Source organism: Dipteris shenzhenensis, chromosome 12 (assembly GCF_047967505.1).
Source record: "Dipteris shenzhenensis isolate YYH24624 ecotype China chromosome 12, Dip_SZ_1.0, whole genome shotgun sequence".
Classification (NCBI taxonomy): domain Eukaryota; kingdom Viridiplantae; phylum Streptophyta; class Polypodiopsida; order Gleicheniales; family Dipteridaceae; genus Dipteris; species Dipteris shenzhenensis.
Genome location: NC_141607.1, coordinates 51,926,102 through 51,950,202, shown reverse-complemented (window position 1 = coordinate 51,950,202; position 24,101 = coordinate 51,926,102). Strand labels below are relative to the sequence as shown.

The window sequence follows — 24,101 nt, the reverse complement described above, 5'->3', positions numbered from 1 at the left end:
GAGTACTGCGAAGACCGAGATGCTCAAGCTCTTGCCATGCTTATTGGGATGACGACAGACATGGTCATCCCGCATATCCAGATGGCAGAGACTTCCGTAGAGGCATGGACGATTTTGAAAGACCTCTACGAGACAGACAACACGACCCGCATCCTCACTCTCCAGCATCATCTTCACAACATGGATATGAGTGAGGGAGACAGTACACGACCACCTGACAAAGGTAAAGGTTGTGAGAGACCAACTTGCGGCAGTTGGTCAAAAGGTGGATTCAAGCCAGTTGGCACTGATGGTGCTACATAAGCTACCCAGGAGCTTCAAAGGTTTCGTGACAACAGTCACAACAGGTCAAAGAACAAAGCCCATGACTTTTGAAGAGCTTTGTCCTCTTCTCATCCAGGAGGAGGCTACTCCTAGGCAGACGAGAAAGCCCTCACTGTGAAGGACAGGTCCGGCAAGGGCAAGTCCAAGGACTTCCACAAGAAGACTGACGATCAGGAGCGCAAGAAGAACATGAAATGCTTCTATTGCGAGAAGCCTGGTCATCTGGCAAAGGAATGCCGCAAGAAGAAGGCAGACCTAAAGCGAAAGAAGCAGAACAAGGGCAAGGAGGAGTCAAGCGGAGAGGCGGCAAATGTTACCACAGAGAAGCTCTTCACGATCTCAGAAACATGCTCTGCTCTCTTGGCAGGAGAGAACGACAATGGCTGGTTCGTGGACAGCAGTGCCTCAAAACACACGTCCTTCAAAAAGGATTGGTTCACCACCATGGAGTCTACTCATCCAGGCTCCAAAGTAACGGTGGGGGACAGCAAAACATGCTGGTCAAAGGTGTTGGAAGTATTCCTTTCGTCACGAGCTCCGGCAAAGAGAAGGTAATATCTGGTGTACTTTATGTTCCTGACTTTATGGACCAGCATCATATCTTGGTTCTCTTCAGCAAAGGTCAAGTCACAGTAAAGACCAAGGACGGAAAGGTGGTTGCTAGAGGAGTACAGGACCATGGGTTGTATCGTCTCAATGCCCTACTTGTTCATGGAGATCAGGGCCGGTCCAAACTCTAGCACGAACAGTTCGGGCATGTGAATTATGGCACTTTGACCAACATGCAGAAGACCAAAATGGTCGATGGACTTCCGCCAATCATGGGCAAAGATGGTGTCTATCGAGCTTGCTTGGAGGGCAAGCAACATCAAGACAAGTTCCCTCAGGAGGCTTCATCCAGGGCTAAGGCCCCTCTAGAGTTGGTCCATTCCGACTTATGTGGACCGATGTTGACAAACTCCTTCGCAGGTTCAAGGTATTCTCTTTTATTTGTCGACGACTTCAGCAAGATGACTTGGGTTTACTGTATTGCCAAGAAATGCTATGGTAAGAAACCAACAATCTCTCACTTAACAGATTTTTGGTTCTAACGCCTATGTTCATGTGCACAAGGATGAACGGAAGAAGCTTGATCCCAAAAGCCAGCAGTGCATCTTTGTTGGCTACAGTGAAGAGTCTAAGGCATACAGTCTCTTTGACCCCAAGAAGAAGCAGATCATTGTCAGCCGAGATGTGGTGTTTGAGGAGACACTGCCAGAGACTGTTGATGATGATCAAGAATTCAGAGCCCTTCCCCCTCCCCCACCCAAAGTTGTCATTGAGGAGGTCCCCCAGGAGGCCCTAGAAGCTGAAGACGAGGAGGAGGAGCAACCAGCTCCAGTACCCACTTCAAAGGATCCTCAACCAGTGAGGAAACTCCCAAAGTGGTATATCATGACTTTACAGGAGTCCCGAGTGACAGATATACCTAAGAGGGAGGTCCCAGCGGCATGCTTCGGCTTCATCTGCTCCCAATGCGTTGGTGACTCAAGTCACAGAACCCAGGTCCTTTGAGGAGCCCAAGGATATCCCAAAGTGGCAGGCGGCCATGCAGATAGAGATGGACGCCATCCAGAAGAACCACACATGGGACTTGGTGGATCGACCTCGCAAGAGGAAGGTCATCGGAACCAAGTGGGTCTACAAGCAGAAGTTCAAGTCCGATAGGAGCTTGGACAAATACAAAGCTAGATTGGTGGTGAAGGGATATGCTCAGTCAGAGGGTCTTGACTTTGATGAGACCTTTACCCCAACTGCTCGGATGACATCGATTCGGACAGTCATAGCTTTGGCTGCACATCACAATTGGCCCATCTTTCAGATGGATGTCAAATCTGCATTCCTTAATGGGACCCTGGAGGAGGAGGTTTATGTTGAGCAACCCCCAGGGTTGTTCCAGGGTCCACATCACAAGTCTACAGATTGAGGACGGGCTGAAATAGGCCCCCAGAGCATGGTACCAGAAGATAGATGACTTCTTTGACAGGATTGGGCTCAAGAGGAGTCCTTCTGATCCCAACCTCTACTTCTTCATTGAGGGAGGGATGCTGCTGGTTATCATTTTGTATGTGGATGATCTCGTGCTCACAGGGAATCAAGGACAGAATAGCCCAAGTCAACAAGCTGCAGAAGAGGCCCACTGATGCTTGGATTCAAAAGCGCCTTGCTGCAGCAAGGGCTCATATGCAAACATTGTTGAATTAGAGAGCAAAGTATGCCTTTCATGCACGGGAATCATTTTGGATTCAGATGGGTGGCAAGGTCAACAAACACGTCTTCTCTACTCATGGGCCTAGACATAGTAGAGATAGTGTCTCGCAGCTTGTTGACTCAGACGGGGTTTTACAGTCAGATCCAGTTGCCGTCATGCGTATAGCCTCAGAATTTTTTGCATCCCTTCTTACTGCAGATCCGGGCACATAGGCCATAGATGATGCTAGACAGGTTATTTGGCAGTGTATCCCTGTATTGGTGAAGGATGAGATGTATGGTTCTCTGGATGCACCTTTCACCAATGCAGAATTCAAGACTGCATTGCTTGCCCTTCACAAGGGCAAGTGCCCAGGTTCGGATGGACTTACCCCTTCCTTTTTTATTACTTTTTGGGAGCAGATTGGTGATCACATTACATCAGCCCTGCAAGGCATGTGGGACTCACTTACAGATGGTCTCATTCGTCTCATCCCAAAGGGGGGTAATAGGAATCTTGTGTCTCAATGGAGACCCATCACTCTATTGGGCACCTTTTACAAGATTCTGGCGAAAGCCATCAGTCTACGGCTACAGGTTTTTCTTCCAGATGTGATTCATGACACGCAGACAGGGTTTGTGCATGGCAGAAGTATTTTTGATAATCTTTTCTCATTTTGGGAGGCCTCAGAATGGGCCATGCAGAGCCACCAGAGATTGGCCATTCTACTCTTGGACTTTGAGAAAGCTTACCACAGAGTAGACAGGGATTTTTTAGAGGATACTCTATCTCGCTTTGGTTTTTCATATGCATGGATTAGTGGAGTATCCTCTCTCTACAGATCAGCCCATAGCCAGGTGCTCATTGGGGGGGTAGGAGGGGACAGGTTTCACATTTCTAGATCAGTCCGCCAGGGATGTCCTCTTGCCCCTTTTCTTTTTCTGTTTGTGGCAGAAGCTATGAGTATCTACATTCGATCTCAAGCTGATATTTATGGGCTGAGGCTTCCTATCCGCCGGGAAGAAGAGCTCCTGGATAGTGAGTTGGCAGATGACACGGCTGTTTTCTTGGATGCCTCTCCCAGGACGCTCACTTCCCTCTGGACAGCCTTGGATTTATTTTGCACAGCTGCAGGTGCACACATTAATTGGCATAAATCCGATGGTTTTTGGATTTGCGATGATGACACCCCGGATTGGGGTAATGATTTTGGCTTCACTTGGGTACAGAGGGGCGTCTCCGTCAGATATTTGGGCTGCCAGGTTGGGGTGGGCATCTCTCCTTCACAACAGTTTGCTCCGGTGTTGGAGAGCATCAGAAGAAAGCTCCTTTTCTGGAGCTCACCCAAACTTGACTTGGCTTCCAGGGTGGTAGTGGTTAACCAGGTTCTTCTAGCCATGGCATGGTTTGTTTGCTCTTGTTGGTGCCACTCTAGGGATTGTATAACTCAGCTTAAGAGGGCTGTATGAAACTTTTTATGGAGGGGTCTAGATGGCACATCTGATGTTAAGCCACGGTGGCTTGGGAGACCTTGATTCTTCCTACAAGAGAAGGGGGTTTGAATATCATCGACCCGGATCTACAATGCAGAGCTTTACTCTGCAAGGTCATTGTGAGAGGACTTATGCCAGGGCAAGAGCCTTAGAAGGATTTCTTTATCAGATGCATACAGTCTCGCACGCCCACTTCAGGAGAGGATTGGACACACAGTACCAGATGGGTTTTCACCACAACCCACCTCAGATCTCCCTCTTCCCCTCTTATGGTTGCTATCCTGAAAGCATGGGCCAGCTTCAGGAGTACTCTTCGCAAAATTCCCCCATCCACCCGTGAAGAGATTGAAAGGCAGCCTATCATGTGGAATGACACGATTTTGGATGAGCATGGCAGACCACTTGGAGCTTCTCCTTACATGCAGTGGCCAAGATGGGAGAGGGGCCCTGCATCTACTATGGGAGCATGAAAAGCCTTCAGGAAGCTTCTTGCAGACCGACAGGCCCAGATGGTTCTTAATCTCAGAGGGAGTGCAAGGAGAGTCCGACAAATTGATGCAGCCTTGCCCTTGGATTGGGTGGACACAGATGACATGCCTATTACTTGCTCCACCTGAATGGGGGCATTTTCCAGACTCGGAGTTCCTTTACAGGTGATTGCTTTTCATGACACACATGAGGATGCCTTAGTCTTTGATGTTTCTTCGGGGGGCAAGCTATCCAGATCCACAGACGATATCTTGTTGGAGGTACCGTTTCAGCCAGTCAGGATAGTGGGCTTCATGGAGCATGGCTCTCTTTCACAGTGGTGCTTGGATCCTGACCCGGGCTCATGGAGGCTGTGGCTCTATGGAGGTGTCCCAATTAAGTTTTTGCAGTGGGACCCTGGGGAATGGGAATGGATAGATGAAGGGCACGAAGAGAAGGGCATCCCCTTCTTTCATTACACGGTTAGTAATGCCAGAAAATTCCAGCTCAGCTGTAGGGGTTGGAGGCCTACCATAGCTCATCATTGCGAGATTTTTCAGATTTCGACTGACTTGGAGAAATTTTTTTGGCAGAGGCTCTGGAAATCCCACTGGAATAGAAAAATCACTCTCTTCTTTCGGCTTTCTATTCATGGTGGGATAGCAGTAAACCAATGGAGATCCAAGTTCGGAGCTGACCCTTCTTGCCCTCGTTGCCTTTCTACTTTGGAGACAATACAGCATTGCCTTTGGGATTGCAGACAGGCGAGAATCATATGGAAGGGTATTGCAAGACTTTTCAGGACTTTTGTTCGCCTACCTTTCTATATGACCTACGGATCAGTGGCTTGGCTTACTCTTTCAGGGCCCCAGGTCTTTTTTGAGAGACTTGACTCCTCTTCGGCCTTTCACATCCAATGACACCTTGTGGAGTCGTGCTCTCTAGAGGATGTTCCGGCCACTCTCTTCAAGGCTGCTCATTCCTCGGTCGACTCTCCATGGGAGGTCTTAGCTAGCATTGCAGCATGGCACATTTGGAGAGCTAGATGCACTGAGGCTTTGGAGGGTTCTCAGGTTCACCCTTCTCAGATCTTGGCCAATACTTGGACAGATACGGTACACACTTTGATGGCCATTTGGGCAACCATGCAGGGGTCGTCTCGAGCAGCCTCCTCCAGGAGAGTTACTTTTCTCAGAGATTGGAGAGACTCTCCCTTCTTTGCTGAGACTTCTACAAGGTTGAGTTGGCATTGTCAGCCTCAGCCTTCGTTTCTTTCTACCTCATTCCTCTGAGGTGTTTTTTATTACATGCTTAGCATGTTGTATTTCCGCATAGAGCTTGCTCTAGCGAGTTTCTTTCTTACTTAATAGAAGTCTCTTTTTTGCCCCAAAAAAAAAGTCAATGGTCGGTGGCCAAGGTCTAAGTCAATGGTCAGTGGTCAAGGTCAAAGTCAATGGCCGGTGGTCAAGGTCAATGGCCAAGGTGAATGGTCGGTTGTCAATCCGCCACCCCTTTGTGGCCTCTCCCCTCTATTACATAAAGCCCCCTTCCCCCTCACTATCATATAGCACTCAAGCCTTCAGCCTCTCACTATCATATAGCACTCAAGCCTTCAGCCTTTATGAGGAGAAGGGCAAGGGGCTTAGGCAGTTAGAAGGGGGAGTGATTGAGAGCATCTGATCACACACATGGGTGGTCAACCCACCCATGTGTCAATCCACCCAGGTTAGAAGGGGGAGTGATTGAGAGCATCTGATCACACACATCAGTGGTCAATCCACCACCCCTTTGTGGCCTCTCCCCTCTATTACATAAAGCCCCCTTCCCCCTCACTATCATATAGCACTCAAGCCTTCAGCCTCTCACTATCATATAGAACTCAAGCCTTCATCCTTTATGAGGAGAAGGGCAAGGGGCTTAGGCGGTTAGAAGGGGGAGTGATTGAGAGCATCTGATCACACACATGGGTATCAGCCCACCATTGGGTCATTAAGAGGGGCTGTTAGAATTCGTGGTTAATGCCCCACATGTTTTGCCCCCCCATTTATGAGGAGAAGGGCAAGGGGCTTAGGCAGTTAGAAGGGGGAGTGATTGAGAGGGGGTCACCGACCGGTCAAAGTCAATGGTCGGTGGCCAAGGTCTAAGTCAATGGTCAGTGGTCAAGGTCAAAGTCAATGGCCGATGGTCAAGGTCAATGGCCGGTGGTCAAGGTCAATGGCCGGTGGCCAAGGTCAATGGTCGGTGGTGAAGGTCAATGGTCGGTGGTCAATCCACCACCCCTTTGTGGCCTCTCCCCTCTATTACATAAAGCCCCCTTCCCCCTCACTATCATATAGCACTCAAGCCTTCAGCCTCTCAGCACTGAAGCTGATCCAGCAGCATGCACTTAGTAGGGAGAAGGCGACTTGTCTAGCCCACCGTTGGTGGAAGAAGATTGCAGCAACTGCTGCCCTTTGTAGCTGCTCCTCTTGCAGCCTTTTGCCCTTTATTCTAGAAGGAAGAACTTGTTCAGTTTTGCCATCTCCTTTGTTACTTTGTTGCTGCACTTTTGTTGACTTGTTTCCCAACAAGTATTCATCTCTTTTGCTTCCGTTGTACCGTGATTTCTAACATTTTCAATAGTCTGATCACATTCTTACCATTTCCTACACGAGCAAGCCACATGTACCTTACCTCATGACTCTCACCAAATCTTATGTGACTCCCATTATAGAGAGTCCTTGAGAGACAATCACTCAATTGTTTCCGAGGCAATATAAATGCCAAAAAATGCTCTAAATGGAGAATAGCAGCAGGGAGGACAAACTACTATGCGTTTGAGCATAGGTGCAAGCAGGCTCATATCATGTGATGTCATTTGAGAGCGCTTCTTTTTATGCATTGGTGATACAAGTGTTGCTTTACAGTATATAGTATAGGGCAACAGTATATCTAAATCGACTTAAAATGATATTCACAAGATTTTTAAAACCTTTCTAAGGCAAGTCAGAATAAAGACAACCTCCCCATACTCTATTCTCTTGTTGGATACTGGCCATAGGACAATTGAGATATAGCAACTTGGAAATTGTTCGACCATAGAAGACACACTTTGCATACATGCACATTGTTTTGGAGCACCTTCTTGCAGTGCATGCAGCTCTTCGACAAACAGTGGTGTCTCAGCTGTGCTTAAGGTTGCATCCAATCATAGATGGCAATAATGCCCCAAAAGGAGAATTGCAGCTGGGTGGATAAACTACTATGCTTTTGAGCATAGATGCGAGCAGGCTGATATCATGCGATGGCATTTGAAAGCATTTCTTTTTTATGCCTTGGTGATACAAGTTTTGCTTTATGGAGTAGGGGTAACATTCAAGAGTATATCTAAATCCACTTGAAATGATATTCATAACATTTTGGAAACCTTTTTCACTTGAAAAATTGGAGTGAAGACTACCATCCCATACTCTATTCTCACGTTGGGCACTATGGCAGGTAGGACGATCAAGATATAGCAACTTTGAAATTATCCAACAATTGAAGACACGATTTGCATACATGCACTTTGTTTAGGAGCACCTTCTTGCAATGCATGCAGCTCTTCGACAGACAGTGGTGTCTCAATTGTAGTTAGAGCGGCCTGATTCAACCAGGTTAGAGAGCATGATAGTACAAAGGATGTGCTTGGATCACTCGTTTTTAGAGTGACTGCTTGGATCACTCGTTTTTAGAGTGACACGCAGGCCATAGTGAAAGGTCTCCATCCTTTAATTCTTGTCTTGCGGGTAACTCATATGGAAGAAAGTACTCTTAGCCTTGTCCATCATTTCATGAAACGGATTCGAGCTTCACTAGTACATGCGACTCCCTAATACCTAAGAGGTAAGCATAATATACCTTTGTAAGACTAGAATAAGTCCATCCCCTTGCCACTTGTATATTTAAAGCTCATACTACATAGCTACATCTCATTGGCAAATAATAAATCATAATTGATCAATTGTTAAATTTTGAAGAATGAATTGTATGTCCATGTCTATAATGTTAATATGTAGGTTGCAAGAAATGTGGATACGAGATGGCAGTTCATGCGTGGACCCATCCATAGCTGTGCAACACGTAGTTAGAGCGGCCTAATTCAACCAGGTTAGAGAGCATGACAGTACAAAGGATGTGCTTGGATCACTCGTTTTTAGAGTGACACGTAGGCCATATTGAAAGGTCTCCATCCTTTAATTCTTGTCTTGCGGGTAACTCATATGGAAGGAAGTACTCTTAGCCTTGTCCATCATTTCATGAAACAGATTCGAGCTTCACTAGTACATGTAAGACTAGAATAAGTCCATCCCCTTGCCACTTGTATATTTAAAGCTTTAGCGCATAATTTTTATGTTCTCTATTTTAAGCAAGCACTTAGTGAGCATGCATCGTATGAGAAGCAATGAGATTCACACTCTCAACTTATATTAGTATGGCATCTTTTCAAAACAGCTTGTATTCTACATGTACTCGACAATTATTTCCACTAACTACACTTCTTGCATGCAGACCATTTCAAGTGAGATAAAGAGGTATGAGGATGAATCATGTATTAATCTTACACCTCCTAGGTGCTACAGGGACTCTTTAAAAACGCAGGTATCAATTGGTTAGTGAAATGGGCAACAAACATTGAAAAGATTCTGGACAAGCTGTGGCAAATACCAAGTAAGAATGGTTTTGTACAGCAATAAATTCCATCCCATAAAATGCATACTATATGCAATCAGCTTGAAGCTACATGGAGGTTGAACGTTGAAGATGAAGCCCACACATAACTCCGTTTTCTAAGCATGGAGAGTATCCACATGAGTAGTTGTGAAGAATAACACCCCATCAACCGAGACAACCATTTTCATAGTCTCTCATATTATATACCTTCATAAGACTGGAAAATTACAATTTTTATGAAAAAAGTAAAAAAACAAAGGAAAGAAAGGAGTTTCGATTATGAGTACAGAATAGTCATTTTTTGGGCACATCGATCGAGAGCTGCTGCTCCTCCCCGTGAAGCTGCTCCCTCACCCTCCTCCTCGCTAGCCCCCCCTCTCCCTTCCCCCCCTTGCTGCCCTCTCCCTCCCCCCCTCGCTGCCCTCTCCCCTCCCTCGCAGCCCTCCTTTGCTGCCCCTCCCTTCCCCCCCCTCGCTGCCCTCTCCCTCTCCCCTCGCTGCCCTCTCCCCTCCCTCGTAGCTCCTCTCCCTTCCCCCCCTCGCTGCCCTCTCCATCGCTGCCCTCTCCCCTCCCTCGCAGCCCTCCTTTGCTGCCCCCTCCCTTTCCCCCCCCTCGCTGCCCTCTCCCTCTCCCCTCGCTGCCCTCTCCCCTCCCTCGCAGCTCCTCTCCCTTCCCCCCCTCGCTGCCCTCTCCCCTCCCTCGCAGCCCTCCTTCGCTGCCCCTCCCTTCCCCCCTTCGCTGCCCTCTCCCTCTCCCCTCGCTGCCCTCTCTTGCTGCCCCTCCCTCACCCTCCTCCTCGCTAGCCCCCCCTCTCCCTTCCCCCCCTTGCTGCCCTCTCCATCACTGCCCTCTCCCTCCCCCCCTCGCTGCCCTCTCCCCTCCCTCGCAGCCCTCCTTTGCTGCCCCTCCCTTCCCCCCCCCTCGCTGCCCTCTCCCCTCCCTCGCAGCTCCTCTCGCTGCCCTCTCCCCCTCCCTCGCAGCCCTCCTTCGCTGCCCCTCCCTTCCCCCCCTCGCTGCCCTCTCCCTCTCCCCTCACTGCCCTTTCTTGCTGCCCCTCACCCACCCGCCCTCTACCCCTCCTCCCCCTCGCTCTTCCTGCCCCCCCTCGCTCCTCCCTCTCTCTCCCCCGCCCCCTCCTTCACTCCCGCCTGCCCCTGCCCTTCCCGCCACCCTCCTCCCCTCTCGTCTGCTGCCCCTGCTTTCCCCTGCCCCTCTCCTTCCCCCCTCGCTGCCCTCTCCCTCTCCCCTCGCTGCCCTCTCCCTCTCCCCTCGCTGCCCTCTCCCCTCCCTCGCAGCCCTCCTTCGCTGCCCCTCCTCCCCCCCTCGCTGCCCTCTCCCTCTCCCCTCACTGCCCTTTCTTGCTGCCCCTCACCCACCCGCCCTCTACCCCTCCTCCCCCTCGCTCTTGCTGGCCCCCCTCGCTCCTCCCTCTCTCTCCCCCGCCCCCTCCTTCACTCCCGCCTGCCCCTGCCCTTCCCGCCACCCTCCTCCCCTCTCGTCTGCTGCCCCTGCTTTCCCCCGCCCCTCTCCTTCCCCCCCCCGCCCCCTCCCTCCCTCCCCCCTCGCTGCCCTATCCCTCTCCCCCTCGCTGCCCTCTCTTGCTGCCCCTCACCCACCCGCCCTCTACCCCTCCTCCCCCTCGCTCTTGCTGCCCCCCCTCGCTCCTCCCTCTCTCTCCCCCGCCCCCTCCTTCACTCCTGCCTACCCCTGCCCTTCCCGCCACCCTCCTCCCCTCTCGTCTGCTGCCCCTGCTTTCCCCAGCCCCTCTCCTTCCCCCCCCCGCCCCCTTCCTCCCTCCCCCCTCGCTGCCCTCCCTCTCCCCTCGCTGCCCTCTCTTGCTGCCCCTCACCCACCCGCCCTCTACCCCTCCTACCCCTCGCTGCCCTCTCCCCTCCCTCGCAGCCCTCCTTCGCTGCCCCTCCTCCCCCCCTCGCTGCCCTCTCCCTCTCCCCTCACTGCCCTTTCTTGCTGCCCCTCACCCACCCGCCCTCTACCCCTCCTCCCCCTCGCTCTTGCTGGCCCCCCTCGCTCCTCCCTCTCTCTCCCCCGCCCCCTCCTTCACTCCCGCCTGCCCCTGCCCTTCCCGCCACCCTCCTCCCCTCTCGTCTGCTGCCCCTGCTTTCCCCCGCCCCTCTCCTTCCCCCCCCCGCCCCCTCCCTCCCTCCCCCCTCGCTGCCCTATCCCTCTCCCCCTCGCTGCCCTCTCTTGCTGCCCCTCACCCACCCGCCCTCTACCCCTCCTCCCCCTCGCTCTTGCTGCCCCCCCTCGCTCCTCCCTCTCTCTCCCCCGCCCCCTCCTTCACTCCTGCCTACCCCTGCCCTTCCCGCCACCCTCCTCCCCTCTCGTCTGCTGCCCCTGCTTTCCCCAGCCCCTCTCCTTCCCCCCCCCGCCCCCTTCCTCCCTCCCCCCTCGCTGCCCTCCCTCTCCCCTCGCTGCCCTCTCTTGCTGCCCCTCACCCACCCGCCCTCTACCCCTCCTACCCCTCGCTCTTGCTGCCCCCCCTCGCTCCTCCCTCTCTCTCCCCCGCCCCCTCCTTCACTCCTGCCTACCCCTTCCCTTCCCGTCACCCTCCTCCCCTCTCGTCTGCTGCCCCTGCTTTCCCCCACCCCTCTCCTTCCCCCCCCCGCCCCCTCCCTCCCTCTCCCCCGCCCCCTCCTTTGCCCCCGATCGCTCCCCCCTCCCCCCCACCTTTTGCCCTTGCCTTTTTCCTCCCCTCCCGGCCCCCCCCTTCGCCCCCGCCCCCTCCTTCACCCCTTTCTACTTCACGCCCCTCCCTCCCTCTCCTCCACCCCCTTCCTAACCCTTTGTTGCCTACTCGCAACTCGCCTCCCTCTTCTATTTTCCCCTCTCCACTTTTCCTCCCCTTCTTGCGCCCTTGTTCCAGGGCGTCCTAGGCAGCATTTCCACGGACGGAGTAATTATAGTGTTTAAATCGGCCTTTTCACTTCGATCGGCAAATGGATCCCCATTCAGCCAATCTTCGTCCACCCCCACTGGCCGCGAGAACCGTCATATTTTCAGAAGACGAGTTGCAGCAGCTCAAAAAAGATGTAGAGCTCGAGGGCTCCACATCGCTCTTTGCACGCATCTTTGGATCACACCCTTCCAGATCACATACTAGAGACTGGATGCTGGCGGCATTACCAAGAGATCTCGCCCCACACCTCAGGGATATTCGACTTTTGAGACGAGGATTTTTCCAGGTTGTTTTTGACTCCCATGAGTCCACAGCCCTTGTTCTCAAAGCTAATCCTTTGGCCTTGGGTTCGAGGAGGATTTTTCTTTTGCCCTACACCTTGGGCTTCGATCCAGTAGAGGAGGACAGTCAGGTCACATCTCTGTTCATCAGGTTCCCTGGTCTTCCTCAGGTCTACTATCGACTTCTTGGTACTATCGGAGCCACTTTCAGAGTGGTCATGGAGATCCCTCCCCTTCCTGACATGCCTTCTTTCTCGGTAGAGGCAATCAGAGCGGACGGGGTGCCTCGAGTTAGGGTCACTGTCTCTGACCCTAACATTTCAGATGACCACATTATGCTTTAGCATCCACATGGCTCTCTCTTTCTATAGAGAGTCGACATCGCAGGTAGACAAGACCAGTGCAGGATCTGCAGGACACTTGGGCACTTTGCTAGAGACTGCCCAAGGAAGAGAAAAAGACCCAAGAGGCCTTCTGGTGCGGCTCCTTCACGTACTACCCCGACTGCACCTCCCCAGCGCCCTATACCACGCACTTCAGGAACCACCAAGAGTAGCAGGGCGCCCTGCTTCGTGCACCCCAAGACCACAAGGGGCAGCAAGGCGCCCAACGCCCGCAGCACACCCAGTACCACGATGGAGAGCAATCAGAGCGGCTCCTTTACCTCAAGAGGAGACCTTTGATCAGGTTCAGACAGACGCCATACAGACTCCAGAGATGGATGTTGCTGCAGCCCCAGACACTACAGTTCCACATCAAGAGGGGCCTTCAGATGCACCAGCCCCAGTCACTTTGGTTTCGGATCACGAGGGGGCTTCCGATACTTCTTCCCCACAGACTGTTCCTGCCACAGTCAGGACAATCGAGGGAGTGCATGCACCAATGAGGACTCCAGATCCCTCTTCAGCCCCGCCACAGGCCTCCTCAACCCCCAGCTCCAGTTCTGCTGATAGAGGCCTGGCAGGTCCTTCTCATCCATCTTCTACGAGTGCAGGTCTTCTTCGCACTCCTCGGCCAGACTTGCTTCTCAAGAATTCTTTTTCGACACTGGCAGATTCGGCAACTTTCATGGATGATGAGGAGTTTGTGCCCTCCAACTTAGGGGTCCCGGTCATTGGGATTTCTTTTGATAGGGCCTCCCCCTCAGCAGGTGTGGGGATCCTTTCACCTATTGAGTTTCCTGCCCTCAACAAGAGTGTTTCGGCCCAGGGGAAGCTGGTCTCCTCTACTAGGTCGGTTAATCCCTTCCATCTAGCATCCTCCCGTCAATGAGGATAGTCAGCTGAAACATACAGGTCCTAGGCAGAGTTCCACATCATCACCGTAGGCAACAGATCCGGAATCAGCTTCATCCAAGTGTCACTGGAGGTGCTATTGATATCCTTTTTATCCAAGAACACAAGTTGGATGCCAGTGATTGCGCTAAGTCTGGCAAACTGCTCTCAGGACATACCTTCTGGTCGCCTGCTATGGGCACAAGAAGAGGTACTTGCATTTCGGTCTCTTCTTCTATTTGGTTGCAGGTCATGGTATTATCTCCCCCTCTAGAGCTCAATGGATCATTATTTTGGTTGGAGGGCGTAAGATTGGTCTTCTCAATCTTTATGCCCCCAACAACAGAGGGGAGAGAATCTCCTTTTGGAAGGAGTTACTCTCTTGGGCCCCCATTGCAGATTCCTGGATCATTGGTGGTGATTTCAACATGGTTGAATTGCCATCAGACAAAAAGACAGGCAGACAGGATGGAATTAACTCTTTGGAGAGGGCAGCCTAGGATGCCTTTCTCTTTCAGTACAGTGGCAGGGACACTTGGTTTGATGATGCCTTTCATGTTATCCCACAGTCACTCCTGTACTCTTGGTCGAACAGGAGATTACATATGCTCATCCATGCACGTATTGACAGATTTTATGTGGACGATTGCGCACTTGACAGAGGCGGATCTGTATGCATTTCTAATGGGGTTTCTACCTCATATCATTTTCCAGTGGTATTGCAGATTTTTGAGCCTCATCGGAGAGGACGCTCTGCCAGTGTAAGGACTCCCGATGCTTTTTATGCAGAGGAGAGCCTCACGGAGGATATTTTACAGATTTGGGTTTCTCACATACAAGGTGGAGTTGTCCGCCCATCTCAGTTAGCTACAGCCATATCCGGAATTACTCACTATTATCATACACTCGCCGAGTCCAAGAGACCTGAGATTCTTAGACGTGAGATTGGTATACGCCAGCAGTTAGCGTCCCTTCAGAGGGAAGAGCAAAAGAGGCCCACTGATGCTTGGATTCAGGAGCGCCTTGCTGCAGCAAGGGCTCATATGCAGACATTGTTGGATCAGAGAGCAGAGCATGCCTTTCATGCACGGGAATCATTTTGGATTCAGATGGGTGGCAGAGTCAACAAACACTTCTTCTCTACTCATGGGCCCAAACATAGTAGAGATAGTGTCTCGCAGCTTGTTGACTCAGACGGGGTTTTACAATCAGATCCGGATGCCGTCATGCGTATAGCCTCAGAATTTTTTGCATCCCTTCTTATTGCAGATCCGGGCACACAGGCCATAGATGATGCGAGAGAGGTTATTTGACAGTGTATCCCTATATTGGTGAAGGATGAGATGTATGGTTCTCTGGATGCACCTTTCACCAATGCAGAATTCAAGACTGCATTGCTTGCCCTTCACAAGGGCAAGTGCCCAGGTTCGGATGGACTTACCCCTTCCTTTTTTATTACTTTGTGGGAGCAGATTGGTGATCACATTACATCAGCCCTGCAGGGCGTGTGGGACTCTGTTGAGATGCCTGATTCACTTACAGATGGTCTCATTCATCTCATCTCAAAGGGGGGTAATAGAAATCTAGTGTCTTAGTGGAGACCCATCACTCTATTGGGCACTTGTTACAAGATTCTGGCGAACGGCATCAGAGTCTGCGGCTACAGGTTTTTCTTCCAAATTTGATTCATGACACGCAGACAGGGTTTGTACATGGCAGAAGTATTTTGTATAATATTTTCTCATTTTGGGAGGCCTCAGAATGGGCCATGCAGAGCCGCCAGAGATTGGCCATTCTACTCTTGGACTTTGAGAAAGCCTACGACAGAGTAGACTAGGATTTTTTAGAGGGTACTCTATCTCGCTTTGGTTTTTCAAATGCATGGATTAGAGGAATATCCTCTCTCTACATATCAGCCCATAGCCAGGTGCTCATTGGGGGGGGAAGAGAGGACAGATTTCAGATTTTCAGATCAGTCCGCCAGGGATGTCCTCTTGCCCCTTTTCTTTTTCTGTTTGTGGCGGAAGCTATGAGTATCTACATTAGATCTCAAGCTGATATTTATGGGCTGAGGCTTCCTATCCGCCATGAAGAAGAGCTCCTGGATAGTGAGTTGGCAGATGACACAGCTGTTTTTTTGGATGCCCCCCCCAAGACACTCACTTCCTTCCGGACAGCCTTGGATTTATTTTGCACGGTTGCAGGTGCGCACATTAATTGGCATAAATCCAATGGTTTCTAGATTTGCGATGATGACACCCCGGGCTTCCTATCCGCCAGGAAGAAGAGCTCCTGGATAGTGAGTTGGCAGATGACACGGCTGTTTTTTTGGAGGCCTCCCCCAAGACACTCACTTCCTTCCGGACAGCCTTGGATTTATTTTGCACGGCTGCAGGTGCACACATTAATTGGCATAAATCCAATGGTTTCTGGATTTGCGATGATGACACCCCGGATTGGGGTAATGATATTGGCTTCACTTGGGTACAGAGGGGCGTCTCCGTCAGATATTTGGGCTGCCAGGTTGGGGTGGGCATCTCTCCTTCACAACAGTTTGCTCCAGTGTTGGAGAGTATCAGAAGAAAGCTCCTTTTCTGGAGATCAGCCAAACTTGACTTGACTTCCAGGGTGGTGGTGGTTAACCAGGTTCTTCTAGCCACAGCATGGTTTGTATGCTCTTGTTGGTGCCACTCTAAGGATTGTATCAATCAGCTTAAGAGGCCCGTACGAAACTTTTTATGGAGTGGTCTAGATGGCACAAGTGATGTTACAGCTAGGGTGGCTTGGGAGACCTTGATTCTTCCTCCAAGAGAAGGGGGTTTGAATATCATCGACCCTGATCTACAGTGCAGAGCCCTACTCTGCAAGGTCGTTGTGAGAGGACTTATGCCAAGGCAAGAGCCTTGGAAGGATTTCTTTATCAAATGCATATAGTCTCGCACGCCCACCTCTGGAGAGGATTGCACACACAGTACCAGATGGGTTTTCACCACAGCCCACCTCAGATCTCCCTCTTCCCCTCTTATGGTTGCTATCCTGAAAGCATGGGCCAGCTTCAAGAGTACTCTTCGCAGGATTCCCCCTTCCACCCGTGAAGAGATTGAAAGGCAGCCTATCATGTGGAACGACAGCATTTTGGATGAGCATGGCAGACCACTTGGAGCTTCTCCTTACATGCAGTGGCCAAGATGGGAGAGGGGCCCTGCATCCACTATGGGAGCATGGAAAGCCTTCAGAAAGCTTCCTGCAGATCTACAGGCCCAGTTGATTCTTAATCTGAGAGGGAGTGCAGGGAGAGTCCAACAGATTGATGCAGCCTTGCCCTTGGATTGGGTGGACACAGATGATATGCCTATTACTTGCTCCACCTGGATGGGGGCTTTTTCTAGATTGGGAGTTCCTTTACAGGTGATTGCTTTTCGTGACACTCATAAGGATGCCTTAGTCTTTGATGTTTCTTCAGGGGGCAAGCTGTCCAGATCCACAGATGATATCTTGTTGGAGGTACCGTTTCAACCAGTCAGGATAGTGGCCTTCATGGAGCATGGCTCTCTCTCACAGTGGTACTTGAATCCTGACATGCTTCTCATCGCCCTGGGCTCATGGAGGCTGTGGCTCTATGGAGGTGTCCCAATTAAGTTTTTGCAGTGGGACCCTGGGGAATGGGAATGGATAGATGAAGGGCACAGAGAGAAGGGCATCCCCTTCTTTCGTTACACGGTCAGTAATGCCAGGAAATTCCAGCTCAGCTATAGGGGTTGGAGGCCTACCAGAGCTCATCATTGGGAGAACTTTCAGATTTATGCTGACTTGCAGAAAATTTTTTGGCAAAGGCTCTGAAAATCCCACCGGGATAGAAAAATCACTCTTCTTTTGGCTTTCTATTCATGGTGGGATAGCAGTGAACCAATGGAGATCTAGGTTCGGAGTTGACCCTTCTTAACCTCGTTGCCTTTCTGCTTTGGAGACAAAACAGCACTGCCTTTGGGATTGCAGATAGGCAAGAATCATATGGAAGGGTATTGCAAGACTTTTCAGCACTTTTGTTCGCCTACCCTTCTTCATGACCTGGGGCACGGAGAGAAGGGCATCCCCTTCTTTCGTTACACGGTCAGTAATGCCAGGAAATTCCAGCTCAGCTGTAGGGGTTGGAGACAAGCGAGAATCATATGGAAGGGTATTGCAAGACTTTTCAGCACTTTTGTTCGCCTACCCTTCTTCATGACCTGGGGCACGGAGAGAAGGGCATCCCCTTCTTTCGTTACACGATCAGTAATGCCAAGAAATTCCAACTCAGCTGTAGGGGTTGGAGGCCTACCAGAGTTCATCATTGGAAGAACTTTCAGATTTATGCTGACTTGCAGAAAATTTTTTGGCAAAGGCTCTGAAAATCCTTTTGGCAAAGGCTCTGAAAATCCCACCGGGATAGAAAAATCACTCTCTTCTTTTGGCTTTCTATTCATGGTGGGATAGCAGTGAACCAATGGAGATCTAGGTTCGGAGCTGACCCTTCTTGCCCTCGTTGCCTTTCTGCTTTGGAGACAATACAGCACTGCCTTTGGGATTGCAAACAGGCGAGAATCATATGGAAGGGTATTGCAAGACTTTTCAGCACTTTTGTTCGCCTACCCTTCTTCATGACCTGGGATCGGTGGCTTGGCTTACTCTTTCAGGGCCCCAGGTCTTCTTTGAGAGACTTGACTCCTCTTAGGCTCTTCACATCCGACGACATCTTGTGGAGTCGTGCTCTCTAGAGGATGTTCCGGCCACTCTCTTCAGAGCTGCTCATTCCTCGGTTGACTCTCCATGGGAGATCTTAGCTAGCATTGCAGCATGGCACATTTGGAGAGATGCACTGAGGCTCTGGAGGGTTCTCAGGTTCACCCTTCTCAGATCTTGGCCAGTACTTGGACAGATACGATACACACTCTGATGGCCATTTGGGCGACCATGCAGGGATCATCTCGAGCAGCCTCCTCCAGGAGAGTTACTTTTCTCAGAGATTGGAGAGACTCTCCCTTCTTTGCTGAGACTTCTACAGGGTTGACTTGGCATTTTCAGCCTCAGCCTTTCTTTCTACCTCATTCCTCTGAGGTGTTTTCATTACATGCTTAGCATGTTGTATTTCAGCACAGAGCTTGCTCTAGCGAGTTTCTTTCTTACTTAATAAAAGTCTCTTTTTTGCCAAAAAAAAAATTATGAGTACATGAGAAAAATTAAAATAAAAGTAACTTAGCAATGCCTTATGTTCTCTGGGTTTTTAAAGATTCCAGAATCTCTTATACTATGCATGAAATATGCAAGATGATCAAGATGTGACAAGGCAACTTCACAAAGCAGCTGTTGGTGGTTTGTAGCGAGATTTACACTTCCCAAGATGGAGCTCTAATCTGACCTGATAGAACTTGTGCTTCACTTATGTCTGTTAAGTATTCCAGATATCTTTGGACGACTCTGTTAGACCTAGATGAATCGTTGATATCATCCTTGGGCGTAAACACTCGGAAGGTTGACACCTCTATTGTCCTTTTAGAGCCGTTTCCAGTGGTTTCCTAGTTGTTCACTTAGCGTAGAGCAATTACATTTAAATCTGGTTCCCACCTAGAGACCTTACGGTACTCCAAACTTGTTTAGACAGCAGATTAAGTTATAATTTCCTTCGGAAGCAAATGAAAATGCTTTCTGATCGTACCCATTGAATATTCTGATGGCGCACATCACAGGCTAAAAGCTCACCTGGCGATCTAACGCCTTATAAACAACACCATACGTTCCTTCTCCAAGGGTCACCCCCTTGACATATCGCTGCACACCGCTCACGTGATCGGCCATGCTTTAAACAAGGCACGTTGGGACCAAAGATATTCATCTGCAGCAGTATCGGCGGAGGCATGCTATTGTTGTCGCACAAAGGCAGGCGATGATACAAATATTCATGGAAGCGAGTGCTGGAAGCAGAAGAGATTTGCGAGTGTGGCAGCTTTTCAAGCAGCAAAAGAGAAGAGCCACTCTTTCACTAGCAAGCAGCTAGAGGCAAAGGCCATGATAGTGTATGGAATGTTGCATTCCATAGCCCGCAAAGAGTGGGTGTTGTGAGCTTTATAAAGAGAACCTTTGGAAAACCCCCCTTTCTCAACGGCTCAATATTTTGCTCCCCCTTTACTTTTCGAGTTCAAGCAAGCACTTCCTTTTTTGGCTTGCCCTCACTTCGTACTAGTTCATGTTCTCCTTCAACGGGAATTGCATCTATTGGTTTGTTGTTAGAGGCTCGCTATTGCCGTGCTTACATGAGTTCGTTGCATCGATTTTGGAGCCACCAGCACCTATCATCCCCATGCTTCAGGCAGGGAGCTATCTAAAAGCCGAAGGCCCCACAGGAGCCACCAACGCCTATCATCCCCATGCTTTAGGCAAGGAGCTATCTAAAAGCCGAAGGCACAATGGATTTAATGAGTTCAGTGATTAGGAGTGCTGATGATGTTCCACCTGCACTTTGTGTTGCTCATTGTGCCTGCCTCGGTAGATTTTAGCTCTGTGTGTTGTCTACTATTATAGACAATTGTAGGTGCTCACCAAGTCAAGCTCTTTGTTGAAGTTTGAGTCTAACACCCATTTCTTTTCGGCAGGCCTCTTGAATGATACAACAATTATCCCTATAAGGGAGGTTTTGGATGAAAACTCACATGTCAATAGGCCAAATCCAAATCTATGGAAAATTTTAATCTTTTCTTTTTGGAACAACTTTGACACTTATTGAGTTAAAACAAGGAGTTAATGTTATGGTGGCTGATGGGAAAAACCTAGGGGAGGATGGACTACCCATAGACTTTTACAAAGTTTTGTTGGTCCTTTCCTTCTTCTTCTTTGGCAGAAAAGTTTGAAGACTCTCTTCCCATGTCGATGGAGGGATAATCAATCTAATTGCAAAGGAGGAACTCCAAAATTGGAGACTTCTAGCAATGGTGAACTACACTTATAAAAACTTTGCAAAAGCATTATCATTGAGGAATAAATTGAGAATGACCAAATGGACTCTTCTTTAATGAAAGGCTTCATAAAATGTAAAGATTTGTTAGAGGCAATCATAAACACCTAGTAGGGGTGTGAGCATGCTAAAGACACTCATCAGGACATATGTTTCTTTAAAGTGGACTTTGACAAAGCCTATGAGAGGTTGGATTGGGGTTTCTTTGTTCAGTACCTACAAGACACGTTAGGCCCTATTTCCATTTCATTTATTCAACTCCCACAAACAAATTCTAGTGGAAAAATGAATGGGGAAATGTCATATTCATTAGGTACATTTGGATTGCTACGAAGAGCTTTCGATAGAATCTGTTAGACCTCACAAAGAGGAAATGTTTTCTCGTTGGTTGAATAGGAAAAAGCATTGTTGATGCAATAGATCCACGTCTTTAATGGGTAGTTGGCCGAACTAATGCAGGAATTAAGGAACACTGGCAGGTTCACTAGGCATACACAGGTCAAGTAGGCTGAGGGTAGGATATCCCACGTTGTACACACCTTACTCCTAGTGAACTAGATTTTTGTCCACTAAAACTATTGCATATGCATACTACATCTTTGGCCTAGATCATTATTGATTCCTTTAGGGTTTAATAATCTCTTGCCATATGAGTTTCCTTTCCACATTTATCACATATCACCTTTGGCTATTGATAATCACAATGGTTGTTGTTTTGTGGCGGGTACCACTAAATTCTTATAATTCAAAAAATTGACTTCTTTGTCAGTATTACCATTCAGCATGAGGTTTACTGGGAGGAATTTCTTGTCTTGGCAATTGGTTGTGCAACTCTTCTTTGTGGTGAAAGGCCTCTGGTTCAAAAGTTTTGGCATGGAAATAAAAAGATGAGAATGCTATTGGTATGCTTGGAAATAAAACTATTGATATGCTTAGAAGAGCCTTAGGGTTTGATTACTTTCATCATGTCGATGTGCCAAAAATAACAGCACGGAATTGGGTAATGCTTGAGACTTTGTGTGGTGTGAAATTGAAGAACTCATAGATCATTTTGAAGAAAGAGTTATTTTGGTCACACGTGGCAAAATGAGAGAATTTGGGTGCACATCTTAATAAATGTAATCTATCATGAAGCATCTTATATTGCAGTAATTTAGAGAATTTTGAGGTTAATGATATTATATCAATGCTTTTATGTGAGAAACATTGCGCTGAAGCAATCATAACAAGAAGAGAAATAGCTTATGTAGTAAAACACAAAGGAAAGGCAAAGAATAGTAGCAGCAAAACAAGGCCATATGTGAGTACTATGGAAAAGATGGACAGATCCAACAAAGTTCTATACAAAAAGGCTTATGATATACAATGCAATTAAACAAAGGCTTGCTTGGTAGAAGAATCGTTAATAATTGAAGACTTTGAAGGGTTAGTGGTTGAAGATGAGTGTTCAAATGATGAAGAATATGCTTTCTAAAATTTACAATTGATGCCAATCTTTATTTAAGTTGATTTTACCCTGTATGGGTGGTCAAACTTTTCTAGTTGTCCTTGCCCTATTAGGGTGGTTGAATTTTCAAGCTAGCCTTGCCTTGTGTGGGTGGTGCAAGTTCTAGAGAGTTTTCTTCATGTGTCTTGACCCTATGTAGGTGATAGCTTTTACACTGATGTTTCATTCCCTTGCTTAGCTTAATGGGGGCTTGTTAGGAGGCAACCTTTGAAGGGAGGTTGGCCATGTAGTTTCAATGTGATGGCAACCTTACATGCAAGCAATGTGGAGGGACAATGTTTTTGAAGAAGCTATGCATAATGGTGAAAGAAGCGGTGACGGGTTATCTTCTGCTACTTTTTATGTTAATTATAATGTTCTAACTTATGAGAGTCATGTTGAGTAGTCGCTAGTATGGAAGTTTTCTTGTCAGTAGCTCCATTTGTAGGAGCATGGATCATTGCATATATCAATATTGATTCACATCCATAATTATATGTGAAGATGTATCAAACATCACATCTAAGAATATGTGTGCTTGATTAAGCTAAATACACTTTGGAAAAATAAACTCTCATAGCTTTGAACGAGCAATTGTAAATCTGCAACCCTAGACTCTATACCCTAAACCATGATTCTTAAACCTTGAACCCTAAACCCTTAACCTTGAACCCTTAACCCTAATACTGGTTCCTAAACTATGAACCCTGTTCTCCTCTCCTTCCTCCCTCCCTTGCTTCCCCACCCTTTTCTACTCTTCTCCCATGCCTCCCCACCCTCATTTCACAGCCGCAATGACAAATTTTTTTTGTGTGTGCTACCATGGCAGCACGACTCCCCCCCTGTTCTTTCTCCTCTTATCTAATTAAATTTATTTTTAAAAAATCATTTCTTCTCTCTCCTTTCTTCTTGCTGTCGCGGCAGTGCAAGAGACCTCTCCTCCCCTTTTCCTTTCCTCTCCTCTCTCTCCCCCCCCCCTTCTCTCTCTCTCTCTCTCTCTCTCTCTCTCTCTTCCCCCTTCTCCCTCCCCCCCCCCTTCTCTCTCTCTCTCTCTCTCTCTCTCTCTCTCTCTCCCTCTCTCTCTCTCTCTTCCTTTCGCGAGAGCTCCCCCCCTCTCTCTCTCTCTCCCCCCCCCCTCCCCCCACTCTTCCCCTATTTTCTTTCCTTCCCTGCAACAATGCAAGGGGGTTGCACTTTTGTTTTTTTGCTATCACGGCAGTAAGAGAGCTACCCTACCCTCCCTTCCCTCTCCCTCTCCCCTCCCCTCCCTTTCCTCTCCTCGTCCTCTCTCTCTCTCTCTGTCTCTCTGTCTCTGTCTCAGTATCTCTCTCCTTCCCTCGCTCTTCCCTTACCTTCCTTCCTTCCCCGAGGCTTGCCCCTCTCCTTTCCTCTCTTTCCCTCTCCATTCCATGTCTCTCCCCTTCCCTTCCCTTTTCATTCTTTCCCGCTCTTTCGCCCTCCATCAAGATGCATCATTTGAAGATGTGTGCTTCACTCAGTGCAAACACATCTTTAAAAACCTTGGTAACTATTGTAAGGTGTTTATAAAGTTCTTTGAGATTATACTGATGTTACTTTCTGAAACTTTGAAAGGTGTTTATTGACATCATTATTAAGTCTTGGCAATTTTAGAGTTCCAAAACTCTAAAAGGTGTTTATTAACAAGTCGGAGATTTTAGAAGACTCAAATGGTAAATTAATCTCATACATGGACCTTAACTGTATAAAGATAAATATAAAATCCTTACGGGCATGCCCATGCCACATGGATAGTGCAATGCACTGGTCCCACCATATGTATCAATGGCCTTTTATTGATGAACCAAGGACATGTACGTTCCATGCATGCATGTGTGACTCCATATCTACCAGATTTTAGAGTTTTTAAACTCTCAAAAGGTGTTTGTTTATATCAATATGATATCTTGAAGATTTTAGAGGACTCTTATGG

The 24,101-nt window shown here is 48.6% G+C and overlaps 1 protein-coding gene across 3 annotated transcripts in view; it reads right to left on the bottom strand.

Annotated features, from left to right (window-relative positions):
• Positions 1–19,868, bottom strand: part of LOC147896372 (cyclin-dependent kinase D-1-like) — a 113,226-nt gene extending 93,358 nt beyond the window's left edge. For all 3 annotated transcript variants that reach the window (XM_087382457.1, XM_087382456.1, XM_087382455.1), the window contains exon 1: positions 19,416–19,868. In XM_087382457.1, coding sequence (XP_087238583.1) covers positions 19,416–19,511 — 96 coding nt within the window. In that variant the 5' untranslated portion in view covers positions 19,512–19,868. The remainder of the gene's footprint in view (positions 1–19,415) is intronic.
• Between the last annotated feature and the right edge of the window lie 4,233 nt (positions 19,869–24,101).